Below are 22,500 nucleotides of genomic sequence, written 5' to 3' on the forward strand. Positions count from 1 at the left end.
AGGCTTTGGGAAACTCTCTGTAGGAGAACATGCGCCGTACGGTTCTTATAGCCAAAACTTGGCTATTTGAACCTTACGGCACCTGCTCACTCCTCGTGCTAACATGAATGCACCAATTAGAGAAGCTTTTGATTGTTCTTCACTAGAACCAATGACAAGACACTTTGTTTCAGGGTTCCTCAGAGCTCTTCTCTCCCTCAGTCAAGAGAAGAGCTCTGGGGTCGAGAATGGCCCATGCTGCGTTGGTTATTTTTATGTTGTTTTCATGACAGCTCGATCCTCTTTCACAGTAAAGCCTTGGCTTTCACATTATGTCAAGCGACGCAAGCATAAACGCAAGTACAAGAGATTCGTGTCAAGTGAAAACAATAACGATAACGCAAGCACAAGCACACAAAGCAGAGACAAAGGTTCGCTAGTTCCTTGTTCCCTCTTACAACGCGGCGCTGCGCTGAGTGGAATCTGGAACGGGTGTTTTTCGTTGTACGAACATCACAGCTTCCGTTATGCTTGCGTTTCTTCCCGTTGTCACACAACTTAAGCGAACGCAAGAAAACGCAAGCATTAGCACAAGGAAAAAGAAATATTTTGATCCTTTGCGCGTGTGCTTATGCTTTCGTCAGGCCCGTTTTCACGGTGAAATAAGCGCCCTTGTGCTTGTGTTAAAGCTTGCGCTGATGCTTGCATCGCTAGTGAAAACCAGGCTTAACAGACGAATAAGGTGTCGTCCTTGACATAACCACGCACTTAATGACACAGAACCAACATTAAATTTCAAATACTGTAATTTTCATCGGGATACGGGCAAATATAGGAGATTCGTTTACTTCTCCTTCTCCTTGAATTCTCTTGCTTTTGCTCTCTATTCGTTGAGGCAAGGTTCATAAACTGATTAGTACTTTTAGGTCCTCGGTATTTGGAGGTCAACGAACGACAAAGTTAAAGATATGAATAAAAAAATGCATTTGTGGCTGCGTTTCTTATTTTAGTGCCTTTCGTTGGCCTCTCCTCCAAAAAAATGAAAGCCTTAATTTGACGATGCCTTTGATATCAGAAGGATCAAAATAATTTAATAGATTGTTTGTTCGTTTCAGGTTCTAAGGGTATTTAGTGCGCCTCGTCAGTTCATGGAAACATTTCGAGCACTCTGTGACGTACAAGATACAAACGACAAGGTTTCTAAAATCAATGCCTCTTTTAATTGCTTTATGTAGCTTATGTTTCGTCTTGTAAGGCAATTTTCGCGCTTATTCGCTCGTTTCATTTGCGTTTTCCTTAAAGCTCTCGTTATTCAATAGGAACGATATGTATTTAAATTTTTTGGGTATCTTTGTTATTAATACGTGCAGACAGGTCTTTAAAAACGAAAGATTCCTTTTTGCCCTTATTTTGTCTTGTTTTTGTTTGAAGCCAATGATGATGCCACCGCGCACCGGTGGCTCAGTTGGTTGAGCATCTGGCCGCCATGCCGAAGGTCGTGAGTTCGACTCCGGCCGGACCAACACTCAGGGTCTTAAAATAACTGAGGAGAAAGTGCTACCTTTGGCTTTCAAGTCTTCTCAGATATGGACTGTAAACCGGAGGTCCCGTCTCATAGGCCTTGTTGGAAATTAAATAGTATGGGACGTTAAAGAACCCACTCACCATTCGATATGAGTAGGGGACGCAGTCCCCGGTGTTTTGGTCTGACCTTATCTGGACGGAGGCATCTTTCACTTCCTTAAAATTAATTGTAACGGCGTAACAAGCAGTCAGGCTAAAGTCCCCCACAAAGTATTGTAAATTAGTCCTGAAAAGCACCGTGGGGAGAGACTAATAGCCTCACTTCGCTTCACTTCACTTCACCTGATAATGCTTGACCTGCTAAACGCCCTTACTCGCAGTCGGCCACTGAATAAACAAGGAACATTCAAAATAATTTGTGACGTCATTAATGACTTCACTATACATGACAGCGATATTTATATTTTTCACCAGCTGCATGAGAGCTTACCTGTCGGAGCTAGCGTACCTGCTTTGGGTTTGTCTAACAAAGCTGTTTTTGAAGGTAAGAGAATCACTGTAACGCAATCAATGAATAAACGTTACAGAGCAGCTCTCTTGTCAGTATTCTCTAGTATGTCACAAATGCAAACCCAGTTTGTTGTCACGTGACATTATATTTTACGAATCAAATAACAGCGTGTTCGTGACCACCAACAAACGTCAGTCTGTCAAATGAGCCAGTCGGCGCTATCAAGCAAAACAAATACTATTCTCGTCACCAGATCCCTCCTTTTATTTTGGTCACGTGGTCAAGCAAATACATGCAGCTGGCGCTAAGCCGAGGAAATCTCGTGCTATCAAGTCACAGTTAATTCTTCCTTTCCTTCCGAATAGCTGAGATTTCCCGAGAGATACTTAAGCCAATAGTCAGTTGTGGTAATTACTTTTAATGGCATTTAATTTAAACCCTCTACTTTGTTCTCGCAGGTGATATAGAGAGCTTGAGACGAGATCTTGAGGACCCAGCGAGACCTATGAAAGCCTCAGCGTTTGCCAGCGAGGAGCCTGCCCCCTTCACACCAGTCTCCTTAAATGGTTTGTATTGCGATAAGAGGCCAACCCGAACTTGTTTGAAAGGAAGAGAACTATCCTTGGCTTCCATCTGACGTCATGGTGACCATGTTGGTTTACTGGACAAAAGCGAAAAAATTCTGCCTTGCTTTTGTTTTGTACACCAACATCGCCGTCTAATCACGTGAGTGCAAGCCAAGAATATATTATCCAGTGGATACACGCTGGATAGGGATTTTTCCAGCGGATAACGCTGAGCACTTTTTGAACAACCTGGTTCAGGCTTTCGTGTTTCGAACCGCTCCTTCCTACTTTTCTGATCATTTTTCACATCGGGGGTCAAGTTCCCTATGGTTCCAAAATCTTGCAGTAAATTCGCCAATTTTTTTTCAAACGTGTCATTTAGAGGAACAGTACTTCTCTTTTTAAAAAAAAGTGAAAGGCAAGAAAAAAAGAGAAAAGCCGGTAAAGAAAAAAAATAGATATTAGGTTACAAATAAATTTTTTGGATGACTTGTTTAAAAAAAAAACCCGCTTAATTTGTAAAATTTGTGGTAACGTGTATTTCTGGACCCAAGAATCGTTGTGAAAATAGCGTTTTTGGAACGGTTTGACAAAAAACGTGAAAGTTTGTGAAATTTGTCGTCGCATGCTTTTCTGGACATAAACGACTTTTAAAAAACGACCTTTCGCTTTATGCCTTGCTTATCTGCAGAGCCTCCTACCGAAGATATCCTGCTCCAGAACACTTTATGGCCGGAAGTTCAGAAATTGTGAGTAAATTCTTGCTTCCTTGTTTCGTGAATGAAAACGAATTCGATTTAGTATTTTACTGGGTTGCATAGATCATGAAGTTTGCACCCCTGACAACAGACAACTGAAGTAAATTGAAGTTTTGAACTTTTTTCGACGATGACTTGGGGACAGTTGGAAAAAATCATAGTGCTGTTGTAGAAAGTCGAAGCGATAGCCTCGGATGGTTTACTACTTCGCCATAGAAGACGCGCGAAAGCTTAAGGCCAGTATAAACAGTTTCAACATTTGCCTAACATTCGTTCACCTTTTTGTTGAACGGATGTTGGGCAAATGTTGGACGCAAAAACAAAGTTGTGCAGAGGACGTTCAAACTGTTCCAACATTGCGCCAACAAAAGAAACAACTCTTTCGCGAAATTTAATTGCGAGGAACTAAGAACTAGAAACCAGTCTCTCTCGTCCAGATAAACTACGCCATATTGACTTTTGCGGCCTGATGTGAGCATGCGTGTGTTCAACAAGTGTTGAACAGAGTGTTCAAACGGCTTGAACACCACTCAACATTTTCGAGAACAAAGGAAAAGTTGAATTGATGTTGAATGAAAGTTTACACCGATTTAAACTTGATTCAACACGCTTTCAACAAGCTTTCAACATTTTCTACGCTTTCAACAATGTTAACGTTGGACGATCTGTTGAAACGCACCGAACATTTGATTCAACAAAGTGTTGAATGCATGTTGAAGCAAATGTTGAAACCTTTTAAACGGGCCTTAAGCCTCTCAAACAAGATTCAGGTGACAATTGCCCTGCCATATTCAGCGTGAGATTGCAGCTTTCTCGCATAACTGAAATTATGAACTCGAGCTAAATAAGGATTCTTTGCAATCTTCGAACTCATCATTTCTCACCTATTGTACTCACGTTTATAGATATGGACATGGTTATGAAGTATTTTGCGTGGCGTCGAGTCCTGATGGGACGCTATTGGCTTCCGCGTGTAAGGTATTAAATTTGTATGAACTTAATTAGTTTAACAGTACAGGAAAAGACAGGCCTCAGACGCGTTCCAACCCCCTGATTACTTTTTTAAAAAGTGCGCAATTTATCAAACTACTTGCGGTCGCTTTTCGAGCGGTGTTTTAGTTGAGTGCAGGGAAGCCATAACTGAAGTTATTTCTTTGGCCAATCAACTATTTAGTTCATAGCCAATCAAATTGATTACGCTGTCGTCAAGCATCGGAAACGTGTGCGAAACAAGTTCTGATTGGATTAAGGACCGTGCCTACTAATTCAAAGGTATTTTTGCGCGGTATACTGAATATGCGCGAAAAGCAGATCTTAACGAGTGTTTTTGAAATCCAAAAAGAAAATTGAGGGTAATCACGCATTTCTCGAAGATAATTAATCAACAATATTTTTGAAAAGCTTTAAAATACAAAGCAATGTATGGCGTCCTATTCCAAACTGAAGCTTAATTTAAGAAGGATCGATTTAGAAAACGTATTAAGAATAAAAAGTAACAACACTATCCGACGTTTCGGAGTCAGACATGACCCCATTATCAAGGTTAAACTGAAATGGACAATTCGCAATTTAAATATAACGGGCGTTAGGTCAAAACAAAGACTTTTGCATAAATGGAAATTAAACGATAGTTGACACTAAGATATTTACAATTTTTTCAATTTATGCAAAAGTCTTTGTTTTGACCTAACGCCCGTTATATTTAAATTGCGAATTGTCCATTTCAGTTTAACCTTGATAATGGGGTCATGTCTCACTCCGAAACGTCGGATAGTGTTGTTACTTTTTGAAGCTTAATTATCTCTGAAAAATGCACGGTTACCCCCAATTTTCTTTTTGGATACCAAGATCACTTGCTAAGTTCTGCTTTCTCCGCATAGTTTTGAGCCGCGCAAAAACATCCCTGTATTAATAAGCACCACCCATAATCCGAGTATCTCGAGATGCGCAGAACGTATGCGCAATAACAATAGTAGGCACCGTCCTTACAATATGGCGGGAGCTAACACCCGTATATATACCCGGTAACAGTTTGAGCAACGTCTACGGCTATGGCATCGAGAACGCCACAAAGCAAGAATGAAGTAAAATAATCCTGCTGCACGTGCCGCATGCATTTCAGAGTGTTCCTTTGTCGTACTCTACTTAACAACAGGGATTTTAAAGTGAAATGACGACGGCTAAGGCAACGAGGACGTCACAAAACACTAATATCATTGGTAAAAAGCGGTCAAATTATGGTGATGCACGTGTTGCACAAATTTTAGCACATAGTTTTGAGGCTCTCTGCATCACAACGACGTAAAATCACCAAATATGAGGTTTTGACGACAACGCGAGCATACAAATGTGACCTTTTTTTCTCTATTTTACTCTGAAACCGCTCATATATACGAATGTATTTTTGAGGACATTTCACTAAAATTGTGTGACGTGAACGCGATGGAATAATTTTAAAAGACAGTTATATTTTGAGGTGACGTTTCGACCGACGTTGCCGTGGTAGATCTTAAAGGGGCAGTGTCAAGCTATTTTAGTCAAACTTCAAAACACTAAAAGAGGTCCTTGCATCAATGAAAACCACAAAATAATGCTGTAGGTTTGTTGCCAATGGCCATTGAAGTGCACTGAAACTATTATTTGTCGTTTGCAGCCAAGGATGGAGAGGATGGAAATGGAGTAAACATTTGAAAAAAACTGGCCAGTTTTTTCCAAGTTTGGAGACTGTGTCTTCAGAAAGACACCAAACATTTAATAGGAATGGCTCTTTGTGCCATGAATATATTTCATATCGTGTCAGTGCGCATGCGTTGTCGGGAATGTTGTACGTGTGGGCCAAAGTACTAATTTTGATCCTTACCCCCGTTTGACCTAAAAACAGCAAATTATGCGTGACAGTGCCCCTTTAAACTCCCCAAGAACGTAAAATCGCCAAATTTGACGTTTTGACGACAACGTGGTCACAGAACTGTAACTCGTTCATTTTTATATTCTCCTTAAAACCGTTTTAACCAATCCATTTACAGGAGAGTTCTCTCGCATTCAGGTTCAGCTCGAACAAGATGGAGTGATCATAAATTGCTTACGGTAGTGCTAAGTGATATTTAAAACGTTGACGTTGGCGTTGTCTTTGCTTAAACTCTGTTATTTTCGATACATTGTAATGTACAGGAGCTCTTGTTGCCGATTATTCGTACAAAACACTTCACCTTTCGCGTAACAACTCCACCCACACTACTCCCCTTAGTTTTCCTGACTGACACTTGTTTGGATCTCATTGAAGAAGACTTGTTTAATTTTTGTCCTTCAGGCCTCGAAAGCTGAACACGCGGCGATCATTTTATGGAATACTGAGACCTGGCGGCAGGTTTGCTCACTTGCCTCTCATACGCTCACAGTTACTCAAATGTCCTTCGATCACAGCGGTCAGCGACTTCTGTCGGTGTCACGTGACCGCTGTTGGTCGGTCTTTAAAAGAAAGTATGAATGCGAGGAAGGTGAGAGCAAAGTGACACTTGGGTCCTTTTTTAATCAATTTTTAATTTATTCTAGTCGGAGACAAATCTGAGAGGTTTTTTTTAAAAGACTGACAAGCCTAGGACTGGAGTAGGGTTCCAGTCCGCTTAGCTTGTACTATTTATAGCAAAAGCTGTCCTCCTTGATTGTTATTTAATCGGGATTTCCTACTCCATTTCTTATTTTTACGACCTCTAAGAATTTCTTTCTATCTCCTGGCCGGGACTGCATTCAAGTTTCTTTGGAAACAATTTTTCGAAAGTAAACGTTTTGTTTACTTTCTTATAGGGTCATTGTTTCGACTCGTGGCTCGAAGCAACAAAACCAATCAGCATGCAAGGATTATTTGGTCTTGTGCCTGGACTGGAGATGATAAATTTTTTGCTACAGCTTCGAGGGACAAAAAGGTATACGGCAAATGGCCACTGAAGTTCGCCTGCATCATTGCATGAAAATCATCATTCGCGATCTGAATTGATTTGTTTTGACATGAAAGTTGCAAAGGTCATCGCTGCAACTTTTAAGTTGTAATGTTGGAAAACAAGTTCCAAGGTATCCTGAAAAAACCCAGGGTTGGACGAGATTCGAACCAATGCAGTTTCCCTGCTCTACGAACTGAGCTATCAACTCAGCTGGGAGCCGATCACTTGCGAGTTCAAGTTATAAGCCATGAGAGGTGAATGAAATGTTTTTTTTTTACCACAATTGCTTGTAATCTCGCAATCTGATTGGCTAATTTGCCGTTGTCGATAAGACTCTAGACAACGCTGTACGCGTCATACTCGCATCAATTTGTCCCGCAATGTAATAACCAATCAGGGAAGCCCATTTTGGGAAATAAACCAATCATATTGCGAGAAAGTTATAAACAACGCTTGCTCTTTCTTTGTGTCATGATTTTGGTCACGCTCTGAAATAAACACTTGCCTTTAGCGTTGAATATTGTGGACTCACGAGGCGGACATTTTGACCACTGTGTTGACGAATATCGTTGTCGATAAGAGTACAGACAACGCTGAACCACTTTCGATTCGTTGATCAGATTATATGAAATCAGAAACCCATAAGGGTTCAAACGTGTAACGCGCGTTCACAGCTTCCGAATATTCAGTGCTAAGTACCATATTTGGAAACCCCTCGCTCCAGTTAATTTCGCGCGAGAACATTGGTGGTATTGCGTCACGCTGTTCGTGCGAACTGATTGGTTGAATGTTTCTCTCTTGTTGTTCCAAATATGGTACTTAACGAATTGAATATTCAGAAGCTTGTTACCCAGCACACAAGGGGCCGTTACACGTTTCAACCCTTATGGGTTTATGATGAAATGTCATACATCTAATTTGTTTTGTTTCGCTTGTAGGTGATAATATGGGGTGACAGAGACCCCCCTACAGACACCTGGGAAGCTGTTGGTAGTCCTTTAGATGTCGGAGAACCTACCACAGCGGTAGATGTAGCTCCAGGGACAATCAATGCTTCAACGTAAGTTTAAGTTTCGTGGCTAATATTTTCTTAATACCAGCGTTTATTGCAGGCTGTTGACAAACGCGAAAGAAGAGATGGAGCGTTGATATATTTGGTTCTTGTTGTATTGCCTAATTTCAAAATCGTGAAACAGATTGCTGAAAATGCAAAAAGTTGTCCATTCACAGGTTAGCATTTTTCCAATTTTGTATCGTCATCTCGAAGTACTTCCAGTGACTGTATGTGTCCCTTTAAACTTCTCATCGAACGCGTATATCGTACAGGATGGTTTATATCTCACTGTTGGTGTACCTATCTCCTTTTAGATACCTCGTAGCTGTTGGAACCGAGTCTGGCCGCATTGTACTTTATTCCTGGGGTCTGCGGCCAAGTCCAGAGTGGAATATACTTCTTTCTCTGGACCAGTCGTATCCTGATATATATTTTAAACTGATCAACTTTACTGGTTTATGTTTTTGCCGGAGTGGTCTGTAACGGGCCGATAAACCAATTTTATTCTTTTCAATGTAGGAGTCAAGGGAAATTTAACAATCACAGCAAACGCTGACAATCAAAGGATTTATAACTATGACCCAAGGCAAATACATGCACCTGGATAATTGGCTTTGAGATAAATTACGCAAGAGCTAAGGGCTTGTTTCGAGTAGACTGTAGGCGCAACCAACATGCGCTAACTCCTTAGGGTCTTTTGTTAGAGCAATTGGCAAAAAAATTCATGGGGTTTGCGTATTATGTTTGCTTCGTAAACTAGATTCAAGCACTTGCAAAATTACTTTTACTGCGGATTTCAGTTTAGTGCTAAGGCTAAGTAGCAATTAAGTACTTAAACCAAACACAGAAGACGCAGTTACTCCATTGGGACAATCGGGATACGAAGCAAATCCATAGTAACCAGTGCTGCGCGAAAATTCGCGCGGGAAAGTCGTCACATTGGTTTGGGCGGTGATTGGCTGGAAAAAAAGTATCGCTAATTGTCGTGAATTGTTAAGCCAATCACCCAAACCAATCGCTAGATTTTTTTCTGGACACTCAATAGACCGCAATAAAGCAATTGGCGACAACTCTATTCTCGATCACAAGTAAATATGCTACCGTTGATTTTCATGATATTTCTCAGTTTCATCATAAAGGTGATGTCTCTCACGAAAAGCCTTCATTAGCGCGGTCAATTCAAGATTTAAAGTTGTAGTTATGTTTTTTTCCCTTACATTTCTTGAATATTTCGTGCAGAATTTCTCACGTGCTTACCGTTCGTCGTTTGAGATGGCGACCGATGAAAGACCGAAGCAAAAGCTCTTGTTTGCAGCTGGGGAGCTGCAGCCTGGACCACAGCGTTAGGATATACGATGTCTTTATAACCACGTGACGTCATTCCATGTTGCTGACTGAGTGTGTTATTGTCACGCATCACCTGGGTGTCGCGTTCGATGAAGGGCGTGGAATATGACTTTAATTATGGAAAGAACGCTCCCACTCCTCCCTCAATGTTCTCTCATGCTGATATTCCATCAGACATTGAGTCAGAAAAACGCGGGAAAAAAGCAGGAGGGATTGGATATGGCAGTGATTCGACCTTTAATCACGTTGTCATGGTTATTTGGGGTTGTAAGTATCAGAGAAAATTTGAGCTCGCTTTCTGGTCTTTTGAGAACGAACTTGAGCTCGGTTCTTCGTCTTTTAAACAGAAAAGTTTGCCATTAAGATTGGACAGTCTAGAAAGGGATAATCGTAGTCATAAAGTAATATAAGCGGCTGAGGTTTGTCTGGTGGCAACGTTCCAACAAACCCAAAGTCCGTGAGCTTCTTGTTGGGATCCATCTCCTCCGTCGTTTCTCCATCTTCCTGATGATAAATTCGTATGTTCAACGCACACGGTCCAAGCTCCTTCTTCACAATCAGCGATATTCCATATATGGAGATGTTGGAAGGCACTTGCGAGCTTATGTGGCCAGTGAGCGAGGTCAAGTTCTGAAAAGATAAACTGCGCAAGTCCAACATGAGATACCTGAGTAAAAGGCAAAAAGTGAAGCAATCAACAGTTTACAGGTTAGCGAGATACGCTGAACAAGCAACTAGCCGGGCAAACTTTTATTTCTTTTCTGGTTTTTTTTTTTTTTTTTTTTTGACTAGCCAGGAAAACAGATCGTTTTAATCACAGGTTATTCATTTCATGTGCGTTTTGGCTTTGATGTAACGAAACGTTCCCCCCCCCCCCCACAAACAAGGTATAATAAATTAATTAACTATAGAAAATAACGTTGAACAGTCAAATTTGCTTGACTCGCTTATTTTTGTTTTCAAATTCTCTGGACGGCTCCATCTTGAATTATAGACCATGATTATTCATATTCTCAGCATTGGACTGGAACTAGCTTGCAATGTAGGCTAATGCGAGGGAATCTTTTCAAATGCAAATACTTAACAATTATTCTTAGTTTGAAATCGAGGTGAAAAGGGGCGATGAATATTCTGCCACTTTTCACCGAGATTGAAAAGAATAATTGTTTTAGTATATACTCACGAAGTGATCTCAACAACAATTGCAGAAAAAAACCATCCAAAGTCGATTTAATTGGCATCTCAATTCATGCGTGGAAAACGTGCAAGCGGCACAAAGTATGCGCGAAAGTGTTTACAGAAGCTTCAAACATGGCAAATCTAAATAACCTTCGTTAAAATCCTCGTCACAAACAGCAAAGTGGTCATTTAGCACCGTTTAAATCCGCAATCTAAATCGAAAGTCTGCTTGTTAAAACATTTTCACCGTTCGATCAAAGTTTTTGAGGTTCATTTGAAATGGAAATTGAAAGTGCAGTTGGTAAAGGATCCACATGAAATGGTGGCTCTAATTGAGGTGAGCGTTAGTTTGTTGTAAAGTGACCCGTCTTGTTTCCTTGCAACCATGTGGAACTTTCTTAAACATTTTTTTAATTCCTCGATTTCTCTAACAAATTCGTTTTGGTGGGTGACCAGCCCTACAAGAGAGAATTACTCCGAATGAAACAAATTGTTGGCGTGATTGATTGTTTAATTTTCAGCAATAATTATCTGGAAAAACGAAGTCAAACACTGGTTGGCAAAAGTATGAACTCTTCTCTTACCTTTGAAAACTTTCAGGCCAAATTTTGTGGCCTTCTTTGTCTTCTGTAGCACAGCATCATCTTGTATTCTCAATATTTCCGATTCATAAATGCTGGCGAGTTTACGCCGGCCATTTTGTTTTTCTTGGATCAAGCATTATTCACTCCTTAGGGAGTGAATAATGCTCAATTACTCCGAGTTAGCGAACCAATCAAATTGATTGAAACACCAAGATCACTGAGTGAGTATATACTAATTTTTAATATATTCCCCCCATTAGCCTCCTTTGCAATCTACTTGCAGTCCATTGCTGAGAATACGAATATGGTCTATTGTCACGTGTTACAGTTGCCTTTTCGTGACTGCCTTAAGCTCTATGTCCTGGTCGTCATTAGTCACGCCAACAGGTGAACAAGTGACATGCGCAGTTGCGTCTTGATCATCAGTGCCTTGAATTGGGTTAAAAGACAGCAATTAACGGCAAATTAATGCGCCTTAATGTATGTTGCTTTTGCGAAAGCCTAATCTTCATTAGCAAGGCAATCATAACCACAAGCAACATACACAGACACAAATAGAGAGCCTAAGCACACGACGGTTTTTGAGCCAAGAACGGCGACCGGAAGTTCACTGCTTTCCTTTTTAACTTGTCTTGTTTCACTCTACCACATTCATACTGCTAAGTATCTTTTCACTATTAGACACGATTGGTTTAAAGATATGGGAGAGACCACCGTCCTGGCGTGCGGGATGTTAACTTCCGGCTCCCGCCCGCGTCTCATAAACGTAGCGTGCTGAATCTCCCTAGTAATTAATTTGTCGTTGTCGTTACTGCACAGGTTTTGGATCAGCAGCGTTTTGAAACTGGAACAAATTTAAATAGAGGTATTTACTGCATAGATCAGCCGTCACTGATGGCTGATGACATACCCAGAGACGTTTTCAACGATAGGCTCCCACAATCCCACTTTGCAGTGGGGACAGGGTTGCAGTTTCGCCGTAGGTTCGTCGTCTTCTTCAAGGCTATCCGCCTTCTTCACATTTGTGGCTCTTCTTTGACCCGGTCGCAGCTTCTTAAACTCGTTATAACTGAGTTGTTTGTCTCCATCTGCATCCAGTGACATGGCCATTACGTAGATTTCTACTTGCGTTGCAGGAGCGCCTTTTAAGAATTAACCCAAAAAAGTAATTTAGAGTACACTCTTGAGCCACCCCATTCGAGCTCTTTGTCATGCGCAGTGCCACGTTTGTATAGATTTACTTTTGTTTGTATGTTTTTCACTTAAAACGACTTAAACGTTTTTTAGACTAAAAAAATTAACCAAAAGCAATAATGTTCATCCTTCTCTAAAAAGTTGGACCTCCCTGTTAAAAGAAAAAAAGAGTGCATTTAGCCGGAATATTCATTTTTGACAAATTCAGACATCCGTGGTAAAATTTTGAAACAAAAAATGGAAATGAAATGTTTTTTTTTTCGTTTGATTGCGGTTTAAAACCAGTTTCCGGTCGAAGCTGTAAATACACTCGAACCTAACTCACCTAAATCTTTCATACCAGCCGCAAATTCTTCGTATGAAATTGTACCACTGTTGTCCGAATCAAATCTCCGAAAGAGATCCATTATTCGACTGTAGTTCTTGTTCATCCATTCTAACATGCGATCTTGAAAGTCGCTTAATATCTTTTTGGAGGAGATCAGCGAAGAAGCTTCAGATTGGGAATCCGATTTCTGTTTGAGTAAAATGAAAATGATTAAATTTAAAATAATATATACAAAAGCTCTTGAAGTGTGGTATTACTTGCTTGTAATATGCGAAGTCAGTATTGTTTAGAAAGATTTGTGGAAGGTAAAAGCTCTGGATCCTGTTTCTATGTCAACTTCGCAGCAACGGGACCGGTTGATCTAATCCGCAAGCGCTAGCCTGAAAATACGATCTCATTCATTAGATATCGGGAAGAAAATTCAGCGACCCCTGATCCGAAAAGATTGCCTTATTTAGCCAAGTTGCCTGACTGACAAATTTGTTTCGAACTCCGGATAATTTACGTGCTCTCTAATACTATCCGATAAAATTTATTATTTGAAGGGGTGAAAAGTAGTTTTTAATGGTGATCACGAATTGATAGATAAACTAGCTAGGGAAAGTGTGTATTACCTTGTCTGACATCGTGTGAATAAAAAATACGTTTCAAAATCTCTAGATCAACAAGCCGTCAGGCATCAGTGAAGCAGGACACGAAGATCTGTATTAAGTTGGAAATTTAATGAGATTGATAGCGTTGATTTGCTTGATCAAAGCTCTAATTGTTGTGGTTTTCGTTTCTTAGATTTAGGCACCTTGTTTTTCTTATCAACACCACATAGTTGTTTATTGATGGGGCCGGAATAATAAGTATTTCGATCACTTACCGTAATTTCAAACGGGTCGCCTTGGTGTTTGTGGCTGTGGTTTTAGGATTAAAGCAAGCAAACACAAACTTTTTTCAGAACACCTGTCAAAAATGTGGTTTTGTCTTTTGTATTCACAAAATTCTCTTTGATCACCCCTATACGATTCTCATTCGTTGTCGTTGATCTGTCCGTATTATAAGGATACATAAATGATGTTGAAATAGGCTGTCAAAATCAATGACAAAGTAAGTTTCGTATTCCAGTCGGTTTGTTTAGACATAGTGTGTGTACTGTCAATACACGCTTAAATTCAATTTCTTATTTCGTGAAATTTGCACTCTCATTTTCATGTGGTTCTTTTTGGAAAGATAGCTTGATCGGAAGAAAAAATATGCTAATAAATACCACATCTTCCATCAAGCACTAGTTACATTTCCCATATAACAATTAGGGAGTTTTTTGCCGTTACATGCATGCGTTTTTGCGTATGTACTACCTCAAAACGCCCTAATTAAAATAGAGACGTTTGAAATACAGCGTTTTCAAAGCGATACATAAAAGCGCCATTCTTCCGATTCTTAAACTGATAAAGGTTTTAATTTGTTTTTGCTGGGGTGAATGTCTTTCCTGGCAGCAGACCTTTTGCACAAAGTTTCGCTTCATTCGCTAGTGAAAGGCATGTAGTTCAAGTCCTGACATGACGTCACAAACTGCTATACAATGCATTGAGATGCCCCTGCTCTAGCACAAGGCCAGCTTTGCATTCAGGTAGTTTGGAGAAAGGGAACTTTACTGGTCGACTGTTAACTTGTATCACCAGTTGTCAAAAATAAACCCAGTGTTGGGTGTTACTAAAAGGTGGAATCGCGGACCGCGGACCCTCTGGAACCCCCGGAACCCGCGAAACTTGAGGAACTATTTCAAAAACGCCTTTTTTCCCCCAAAACAACGCTCCACTATTGTTTCTTAAAGTTTGAAAAATGCACAGTTTTTTGTTTATCTTGTTTGTCGTTATCCTCTATAAATGACTGATCGTGGCAGTGGAAAGCCCAAGAAAGCGCTGTGGACTGAACTTGGTCACGTGGTGACCTCTCGACGTCATTGCCGAATGGCGGAAAGCTTTCGAAGAGGAATCAAGGTTTTCAGCCGTTTGCATTGCTTTAACAACCCTAAACGTGAGTTGAAATTACCGATTTCGAAAAACGAACAGATGTGTTGTGTTGAATCTGTTAGGTTTGCGTTCCAGTTGGAATTTCAACGAACATTTTCCTTACTTTCCTGTTATCTTTGTATCTGCAAAGTGGTGATACATTACAAGTGACTTGCCAAGAAACATAATTCCAGTTTGTTATTCTTTAACTTTTACTCTGCTATTTATTTGCTGTAGTTTTTCAGTTGATTTTCTGTGTTATTTCTTTTGTTAACCTTTGATTTCTCTAACCGGGTTTAATTAAAAGTGAGTAATATTATGAGTCATTATGTATACGACGAAAGCTTTGGTTACCCCCTGATTTGAAGGCAACTTTCAACTTTTAAAACCTATCGCACAACCATTACATGAAATAGGTGGTTCACGTTGCTCCTTCTGAGAAAGCTTTCCGCCATTCAAATTATGACCAGGCCAGTCCACCGCGCTTTCGCGGGTTATCCATCAATCAGCGCGTTAGAAAATAACGACAAACCACACCAACAAAAAAAACCGTGCAAAGAAACAATAGTCTAGCGTTTATTTTTTTTTTTTTTTTTTGGGGGGGGGGGGGGGAGAAGGCGTTTTTGAAGTGGTTCTGCAAGTTCCGCGGGTTCCGCGGTCCACGGTTCCTTCTTTTAGTAACACCCCCAAGTGTTTTCTTAAACACAGCATTACTTTTTCTTCCTGTTTACTGTCATTTGACTTAAAAGTTGTCACTCTTTAAATTACAGAGGGTTTGTTGGATTGAAAACTGCTGACAACATTTCATGTCACACTTCATTGAAGAGGCCATTTTCGAAGTATCAAATATTCAGCTTGATAGTGAGGCAGTGAGGACAAAAACAATGGAAACACGTTGGAGTGAATGTGAAAAATATTTGCATATCATCCACTTTCCTTTGTTTTTGTCGTCTAAACGTCTCTTTCAAGCTGAATTTTAATATATCGAAAAAGGCCTGTTCGGTTGACTGGGTACACGAACAAGGTATGATGATTTTGGCTTCTTCTTTTTTTCATTTTTTCGAATTCTGAGTCATTATCAGCTACAGAAAACCATAAATCACTATTTGGTGTAGATCGGTTTTTAGACATAGAAACAGCTCTCTTGCCAAGTTTTATTTGAACAAAAAACACTATTCTCAAGAGGTGTTTTCGGCCCCCGCAGAAGGAACCTGTCACGACTTCGTAAGACACTTGGGTAAGGGGGCCCAATTCGTGAAGAGGGTCAATATTCTCGTACAAGTTACCTCTGATCAAGCAACAATGCAATACTCTCTGACCCTTTAAGCCCTTTATTGCTTTTTCGTTGACTTTCTCCCAGTTACTTGAAAAAGATCAACCACATTTTATTTTGAAATCAAGTAATGTCTGCTAAGTATCCATAACTATTTCCCTATGAAACCTTTTTTGCTATGATATGATTATGCATTATCCCTTGTTTTTCATTTCGGACAAGTTATTTTTTCAATGAAAATCCTTGCTTTAGTGATCAGGAGCACGGTTTGTTCCTTGGACAAAAAATGGCCCTGTTTCTGGAGGTACAATCCAAGAACCAACTATACGAGCATCCTCCTGAGCGATTGTCAGTGTCATCACGGAATGGAGAGGTCCAGTCGGGGTTGGGGATGTTCATTCCCAGGGCGCTCCATCCGCTACAGCTTTCGCGACTTCCCTGACACTGCGAGCTTCCCTCTGTCTCCTTGAAGCATACTCGACACACTTCCTTGGAAATCTGGTTGATGCGTCTCGACTCGATCTTCCAAGCGTATTTGCACCCACCAGATCTGTTATCTGTGTCATCACGAAAATGCTTTGTCCAATCAGGGAAAAAGGTCCAGCCAGTACACGATTCTCGTGTTCCCTGGCATTGCGAACTTCCCTCCGTCTCCCGGAAACACAGGCGATACCCCAGATTTGGGTCGATGGCGCCATTTGCCTCGATTCTCCATTGATAGCGACAGCCACCGGCTCTGCTGTCAGTGTCGTCTCGGAACGGCGAAGACCAAGCAGGTTTGGAACTCCATCCGCTGCAAGTGTGCGATGGCCCTTGGCACTGAGAGCTTCGCTCAGTCTCTTGAAAACAAATCCTCAATTCAGAAGCCCAGCAAAGAAAAGGCCACAACATGATTGAAAGTAAAATTATGAGACGCTTGGAAAGAGCCATTGCTGAAAGTGTTTGCCACCAGCACAAAAAAGCAAAACAAGAAATATAAATTGTAATGAACTTTCACAAAAACGTTCATTTGAGTACATACCTTGTGCGTTGTGTTTTGAGTCGCTGATTAGCCAAGCTGCACTTCTGTGTGTCTGCGATCTTGATATGTATATCTATATGTATATATGTAGCGGAGATCAACGTAGAATTTTCTCTAGCATGATCATTTTACTGATCTTTTTGGCATGCTGTATGCTAATGTAAGTCATCATTTGGCCGGTATTTTGAACACGTTTCTGTTTTAAACTTCCGTGTTCCGCTCCAACAAGGTATGCCTACGGCAAAGAAGCACCCAGCTAACAAGAAAAAATATTTTGTTTAATGCAGAGATGTGCTTTTTTAATTTTATTTTTTAAAGCATGTTTAAGTTTTAGGATTTTAAAGTGCATGAATTGTCTTCTATTGTTGTTCGTCGTTTTTATTATTTAACGTTGGTGCTGATTTATTATCATGTATAACCAACAAAGGCGCTTTTATTTGTAATAATAATATCGACCAACTAGTTCAGCAGGTTATATAGATTGTATTTTTTTCCTTTTTTTTTTTTCTATTTAACGAGTAAAAAACTGTTTGTAGAAGGAAATCTGTTTTCTCCTGACACAAATTACCGAAGAGGCATACATGTTCAACTGTTCGAGACTGAATGTTGACAGATTTATTTAAATAAAGACGTTCAATGTTTCAGAAAGATACATCGAATAGAGCTTCCAGGTCTTTTTTGTTCGAGAAGAAAATACCTATTGCAGCCTGTGAACAGCCGCCCGCTCTCCTAAAAGAATAGGATGCTCGAAAAATTTTCAATCATACCGAAGAGGCATGTTCAACGGTTCGAGGCAAATGTTGACAAATGAAATTTGTATAAACAAAGATGTTCAATGTTTCTGAAAGAAACATCGAATAGAGCCTCCAGGTCTTTTTTGTTAGAGAAGAAAATATCTAGCCTGTGTACAGCCGCCCGCTCTCTTAAAAAATAGGATGTTTGAGGAGAGCGGCAGGGGGCTGTACATCGGCTCAAAGTTTCGGGCAGGTGAATGCCCTGCAAAGGTGCCGGGATTTTGTATGTTGTCTCGTTCTGCTGTAGCGGCAAGGTTTTTTGAGACCAAGTATGTGGTGAAGTTGGCTTGAATTAGGGGCCGGAGTGAGGTGGACTCGAGATGTTTCTTGGTAATCCTGTTCAACATTGTGGAAGTATGCAGTTATCAGTTCAGCCTTTGTATAAGGGAGTTTAATACTTCACGCCGTATTTAACCTGCGATCAAGCATACTTTTCTAGAGACACGGCGCTTAAAAGTACGCCTGATACGCCTGAAACAATTTGATTCGAGTCGTCTGCCACCCACCTGTCAAGAGTGATGTTATCATGTGTCGTGCTATAAATGTGAGCCAATCAGATTTTACCGGAAAGTACCTCACGCTGCGATTCAAGTAGCCTCCTTCGCAGCCTTTTTTAGGCTCGTCCCTCCGAGAGAGGGACGAGCCTAAAAACGGCTGCGAAGGAGCTACGATTCAAGTAAAGACGCGACAAAAACAAAGCACTAGCTCTGGCTTTGATGTCTACAATCAAAGCTATTTCTGCAAATCCTGCTTAACAGTTGGTGCGGTTTCTCTATTCAAACCATCAAGGAACAAAGAATTTCGAGATAAAATGGCAGAAAAAGCCCGAATTCTTCATGTCATCATCAGGCGCAATCAACAGTACAATAAACTTTATTTAAACTCAAATATTTGAGATGCCAATAAAAGGATGCTATAAAAATAGATATGAGAAAAATGAACTTTGAGAAATTCTAGTTTTTCAGCAGCAGCTACTCAGCTATCATTTTGTTAGAAGTGTGCTCAGATTCTTCAGCGATTCCGTAAAGAGTGTCGAATTTCTCTGTCAAGCTCGGATTATTCCCCGAATGTGGCAGCCCTAAAGTTCTATTCGGTTCGTTTTGGATTCGCAACTTGTTGCTTCCGAATATATTCCAAAGGACTTGCCACAACTACAAACGCTTTCGAGTTGGTGGAAGAAGAATGATGCATTTTCTTCTAGAATTTTCGGGCTTGTATTAGTAAACACTATGGCCAAATCCCGTAGGAAGTACAGTACAACTGTAATGTCTTCTTTTACTCAAACCATTCTTCGGATGCATTCTCTCCGCTCTTCCTTTAAAGGTTTTTGAAAAAAAAATCTGAAGTTGAAGCAACAGCAGCTGTAAACAGAGCATATTACTTAATCATGTTAATGTGAAAGGCCAAAACAAAGGAGAATTAAGAATTCACCCATGATTTCTGTTTTTCTGAATATCAAAAATTAACAATCAAAATTTGTCATTCCTAATTTTCAATTTTCTATTTTGATGAAAATTGAATGGACGGAAGGTACACGGACCCATCAGGCATCAGTGAAGCAGGACACGAAGATATCATGTATTAACTTGGAAATTTAAGAGATTGATAGCGTTGATTTGCTTGATCAAAGCTCTAATTGTTGTGGTTTTTGTTTCTTAGATTTAGGAATTTTATTTTTCTTATCAGCACCACAAAGTTGTTTATTGGTGGGGCCGGAATAATAAACATTTCGATCACTTACCGTAATTTCAAACGGGTAGTTTGAAAAGTAGTTTTTAATGGTGATCACGAATTGATAGATAAACTAGCTAGGGAAAGTGTGTATTACCTTGTCTGACATCGTGTGAATAAAAAAATACGTCTCCAAATTTCTAGATCAACAAGCCGTCAGGCATCAGTGAAGCAGGACACGAAGATATGTATTAAGTTGGAAATTTAATGAGATTGGTAGCGTTGATTTGCTTGATCAAAGCTCTAATTGTTGTGGTATTCGTTTCTTAGATTTAGGAACTTTGTTTTTCTTATCAGCACCGCAAAGTTGTTTATTGGTGGGGCCGGAATAATAAACATTTCGATCACTTACCGTAATTTCAAACGGGTCGCGCCTTGGTGTTTGTAGCTGTGGTTTTACGATTAAAGCAAGCAAACACAAACTTTTTTCAGAACACCTGTCAAAAATGTGGTTTTGTCTTTTGTATTCACAAAATTCTCTTTGATCACCCCTATACGTACGTTTCTTATTCGTTGTCGTTGATCTGTCCGTATTATAAGCATACATAAATGATGTTGAAATAGGCTGTTAAAATCAATGACAAAGTAAGTTTCGTATTCCAGTCGGTTTGTTTAGACATAGTGAGTGCACTGTCAATACATGCTTAAATTCAATTTCTTCATTTCGTGAAATTTGCACTCTCATTTTCTGGTGGTTCTTTTTGGAAAGAAAGCTTGATCGGAAGAACAAATATGCTAATAAATACCACATCTTCCATCAAGTACTAGTGATATTTCCCAAATGACAATTTGACAAGTTACATGCTTGCGTTTTTGCGTATGTACTACTGCGTTTTCAAAGCGATACATAAAAGCGCCATTCTTCCGATTGTTAAACTGCATAAATGTTTCTTTTTTGTCGTTGCTGGGGTGAATGTCTTCCCGGGCAGAAAGCCTTTTGCTCAAAGTTTCGCTTTATTCGCTAGTTTAAAAATGTGGTCAAACTTGCCTCCATGTGAACCCCTTTCGAATCGAGTGAAAGGCATGTAGTTCCAGTCCTGACATGAAGTCACAAACTGCTATAAAATGCATTGAGATGCCCCTGCTCTAGAAGAAGGCTAGGCCGCAACACAGGTGATCGATGACGTAGTCCACTACTCTTTTCGAACAGCGAGTGGATTACTTAAGGTCGCTTTCAATTGGCTCTGAGACGGGGGTGCGGATAATTGACAATTCTTCCATGAGTGCGCATTGGATATGAGGTGATAAATACGCGCCTCGTTGGCTATAATCACCTCATATCTAATAAGCACGAATGGAGTAATTGTTTCAGTAGATACTTCACGACGAGGTTTTTCCTTGCTAATTTTATCAAGTACAAACACAGGAGAATTACAAGCTTTTGTACTTTACAGTTTCGTATCATTTAATATGTTTATGCCGAACTCTGCTTTCTTTTTAGCTTCTTACTGAGACGGCCTTGGTCGAAAAGTTGCTGTATTTCCGAGGGAGACACCTCTTCAAACTTGTTGTTTTCAGCCATTTTTCCGGACAAAACTTAAACTTGGCGCCGAGAGTTTGTTGACACGCTGACACTTGGCGCACTGCTAACCTCGGTGAATCGAAATTTGGGGAGCCAATCAGAAAGCCAGAAATGCAATAACCGAGAGTCGAGTGTACATGATTAGTATAATTCTCAGCGGTGAATATAAGAATTCAGTGTTATATTCACCGCGCTACCCGGTGAATGTAACATTTTGGAGGCGTGGCTGCTAAGCCAATCTAGGAGTTTTCGTGCCTTTTTATCTTGTTTTAGCCCGTTGTTTTGCACTTTCTTGATATTCACCGCTGAAAATTTTACGCCTCAGGCTCAGTAAATATTGGGGAATATTTACCTCGACTACGTCTCGGTAAATATTCACCAATATTCACTTCGCCTTCGGCGAATAATTGTTAATTAGGGACGGACCATTAGAAAAGGAGGGGGTGAGGAAAAAACCAAAAAAAAAAATCGTGCAAGGGAAAATGCCAAGAAAAAAAATTCACGCAAAGAAGAAGGTAAAGAAAAAAATTCATGCAGAAGGAAGGTCCAATTGTGACTTTTATTTAATAATTATATAATATTTGCCAGTGTCTATTAAAAATAATTCTTATTCAAAATATTCTTGGGGCCTTACCCCAGGCCCTGCTATGTTATTATTAATAAATAAAGACATCTAGTGTACTGAGGTGTTTTCCTCACACTGAATGAAATGGCAAATTAAAGGTGGCATAAATTAATTCACACTACAATATGTATGCACACTACAATACAGTATGGCATCATTATGATGGGCTGTGGGAGAGGAATTCCAGAGGGCAGGGACTGCAAAAATGTACAGGGAAGCCGTCCATTCCAAGTGGCTTCCTCCTCTCTCACTGTGTGTACATTTTCGAAAAGGTTTTGCATTAAAAAAGTGGCCTGTATCCTTTGGTCTGTTGTGAGTGTAGAATAATTTATAAATCACAAAAACATAGATAATAAATCAAGATTTCACTGTTAAAAAAAAAGCAATATTTGTCTAAAAAAAATTCGTGCAGGGGGTTTCACCTGGAAAAAAAAATTCCTGCACAAGCAGTGCGCGAAAAAAAAATCGTACCAGCTGAAAAATGTTCTTTTTAAAGACATAAACGATACTGAAATAGCCATAACTTTTTCAAAAAAGATGATTTGAAAAAAAATCAATGCTTAGCTATATTC

General features: G+C 40.0%; 3 protein-coding genes across 6 annotated transcripts in view; 1 reads left to right on the forward strand and 2 right to left on the reverse strand.

Moving 5' to 3' along the window:
* LOC138006443 (elongator complex protein 2-like) overlaps positions 1 to 9,705 on the forward strand; it is a 23,597-nt gene extending 13,892 nt beyond the window's left edge. For both annotated transcript variants that reach the window (XM_068852774.1, XM_068852773.1), the window contains exons 15-24: positions 1,095 to 1,175; positions 1,978 to 2,047; positions 2,473 to 2,580; positions 3,272 to 3,329; positions 4,244 to 4,316; positions 6,649 to 6,835; positions 7,143 to 7,261; positions 8,215 to 8,336; positions 8,645 to 8,746; positions 9,570 to 9,705. In XM_068852774.1, coding sequence (XP_068708875.1) covers positions 1,095 to 1,175; positions 1,978 to 2,047; positions 2,473 to 2,580; positions 3,272 to 3,329; positions 4,244 to 4,316; positions 6,649 to 6,835; positions 7,143 to 7,261; positions 8,215 to 8,336; positions 8,645 to 8,746; positions 9,570 to 9,705 — 1,056 coding nt within the window. The remainder of the gene's footprint in view (positions 1 to 1,094; positions 1,176 to 1,977; positions 2,048 to 2,472; positions 2,581 to 3,271; positions 3,330 to 4,243; positions 4,317 to 6,648; positions 6,836 to 7,142; positions 7,262 to 8,214; positions 8,337 to 8,644; positions 8,747 to 9,569) is intronic.
* Positions 9,706 to 10,016: 311 nt separating this feature from the next.
* On the reverse strand, positions 10,017 to 14,366 carry LOC138006445 (microtubule-actin cross-linking factor 1, isoforms 1/2/3/4-like). Of its 3 annotated transcripts, none has more exons than XM_068852777.1 (4): positions 13,831 to 14,366; positions 12,960 to 13,149; positions 12,351 to 12,582; positions 10,017 to 10,344 (listed from the first exon to the last, which is right to left on the reverse strand). In XM_068852777.1, the coding sequence occupies exons 2-4, from the start codon at positions 13,075 to 13,077 to the stop codon at positions 10,017 to 10,019; spliced, it is 678 nt and encodes a 225-aa protein (XP_068708878.1). In that variant the 5' UTR covers positions 13,078 to 13,149; positions 13,831 to 14,366. The 3 variants fall into 3 exon arrangements, with proteins under 3 accessions (XP_068708878.1, XP_068708877.1, XP_068708879.1); XM_068852776.1 differs by lacking the exon at positions 13,831 to 14,366 and adding an exon at positions 13,577 to 13,661; XM_068852778.1 differs by lacking the exon at positions 13,831 to 14,366 and adding an exon at positions 13,220 to 13,539.
* A 1,645-nt stretch (positions 14,367 to 16,011) lies between these two features.
* On the reverse strand, positions 16,012 to 20,374 carry LOC138006444 (uncharacterized). Its single transcript, XM_068852775.1, has 3 exons — positions 20,134 to 20,374; positions 17,257 to 17,329; positions 16,012 to 17,167 (listed from the first exon to the last, which is right to left on the reverse strand). Exons 1-3 carry the CDS (start codon positions 20,326 to 20,328, stop codon positions 16,491 to 16,493), a joined length of 945 nt encoding a protein of 314 aa, XP_068708876.1. The 5' UTR covers positions 20,329 to 20,374; the 3' UTR covers positions 16,012 to 16,490.
* Between the last annotated feature and the right edge of the window lie 2,126 nt (positions 20,375 to 22,500).

This window comes from Montipora foliosa, chromosome 6 (assembly GCF_036669935.1).
Source record: "Montipora foliosa isolate CH-2021 chromosome 6, ASM3666993v2, whole genome shotgun sequence".
In the NCBI taxonomy this organism is placed as follows: Eukaryota; Metazoa; Cnidaria; class Anthozoa; order Scleractinia; family Acroporidae; genus Montipora; species Montipora foliosa.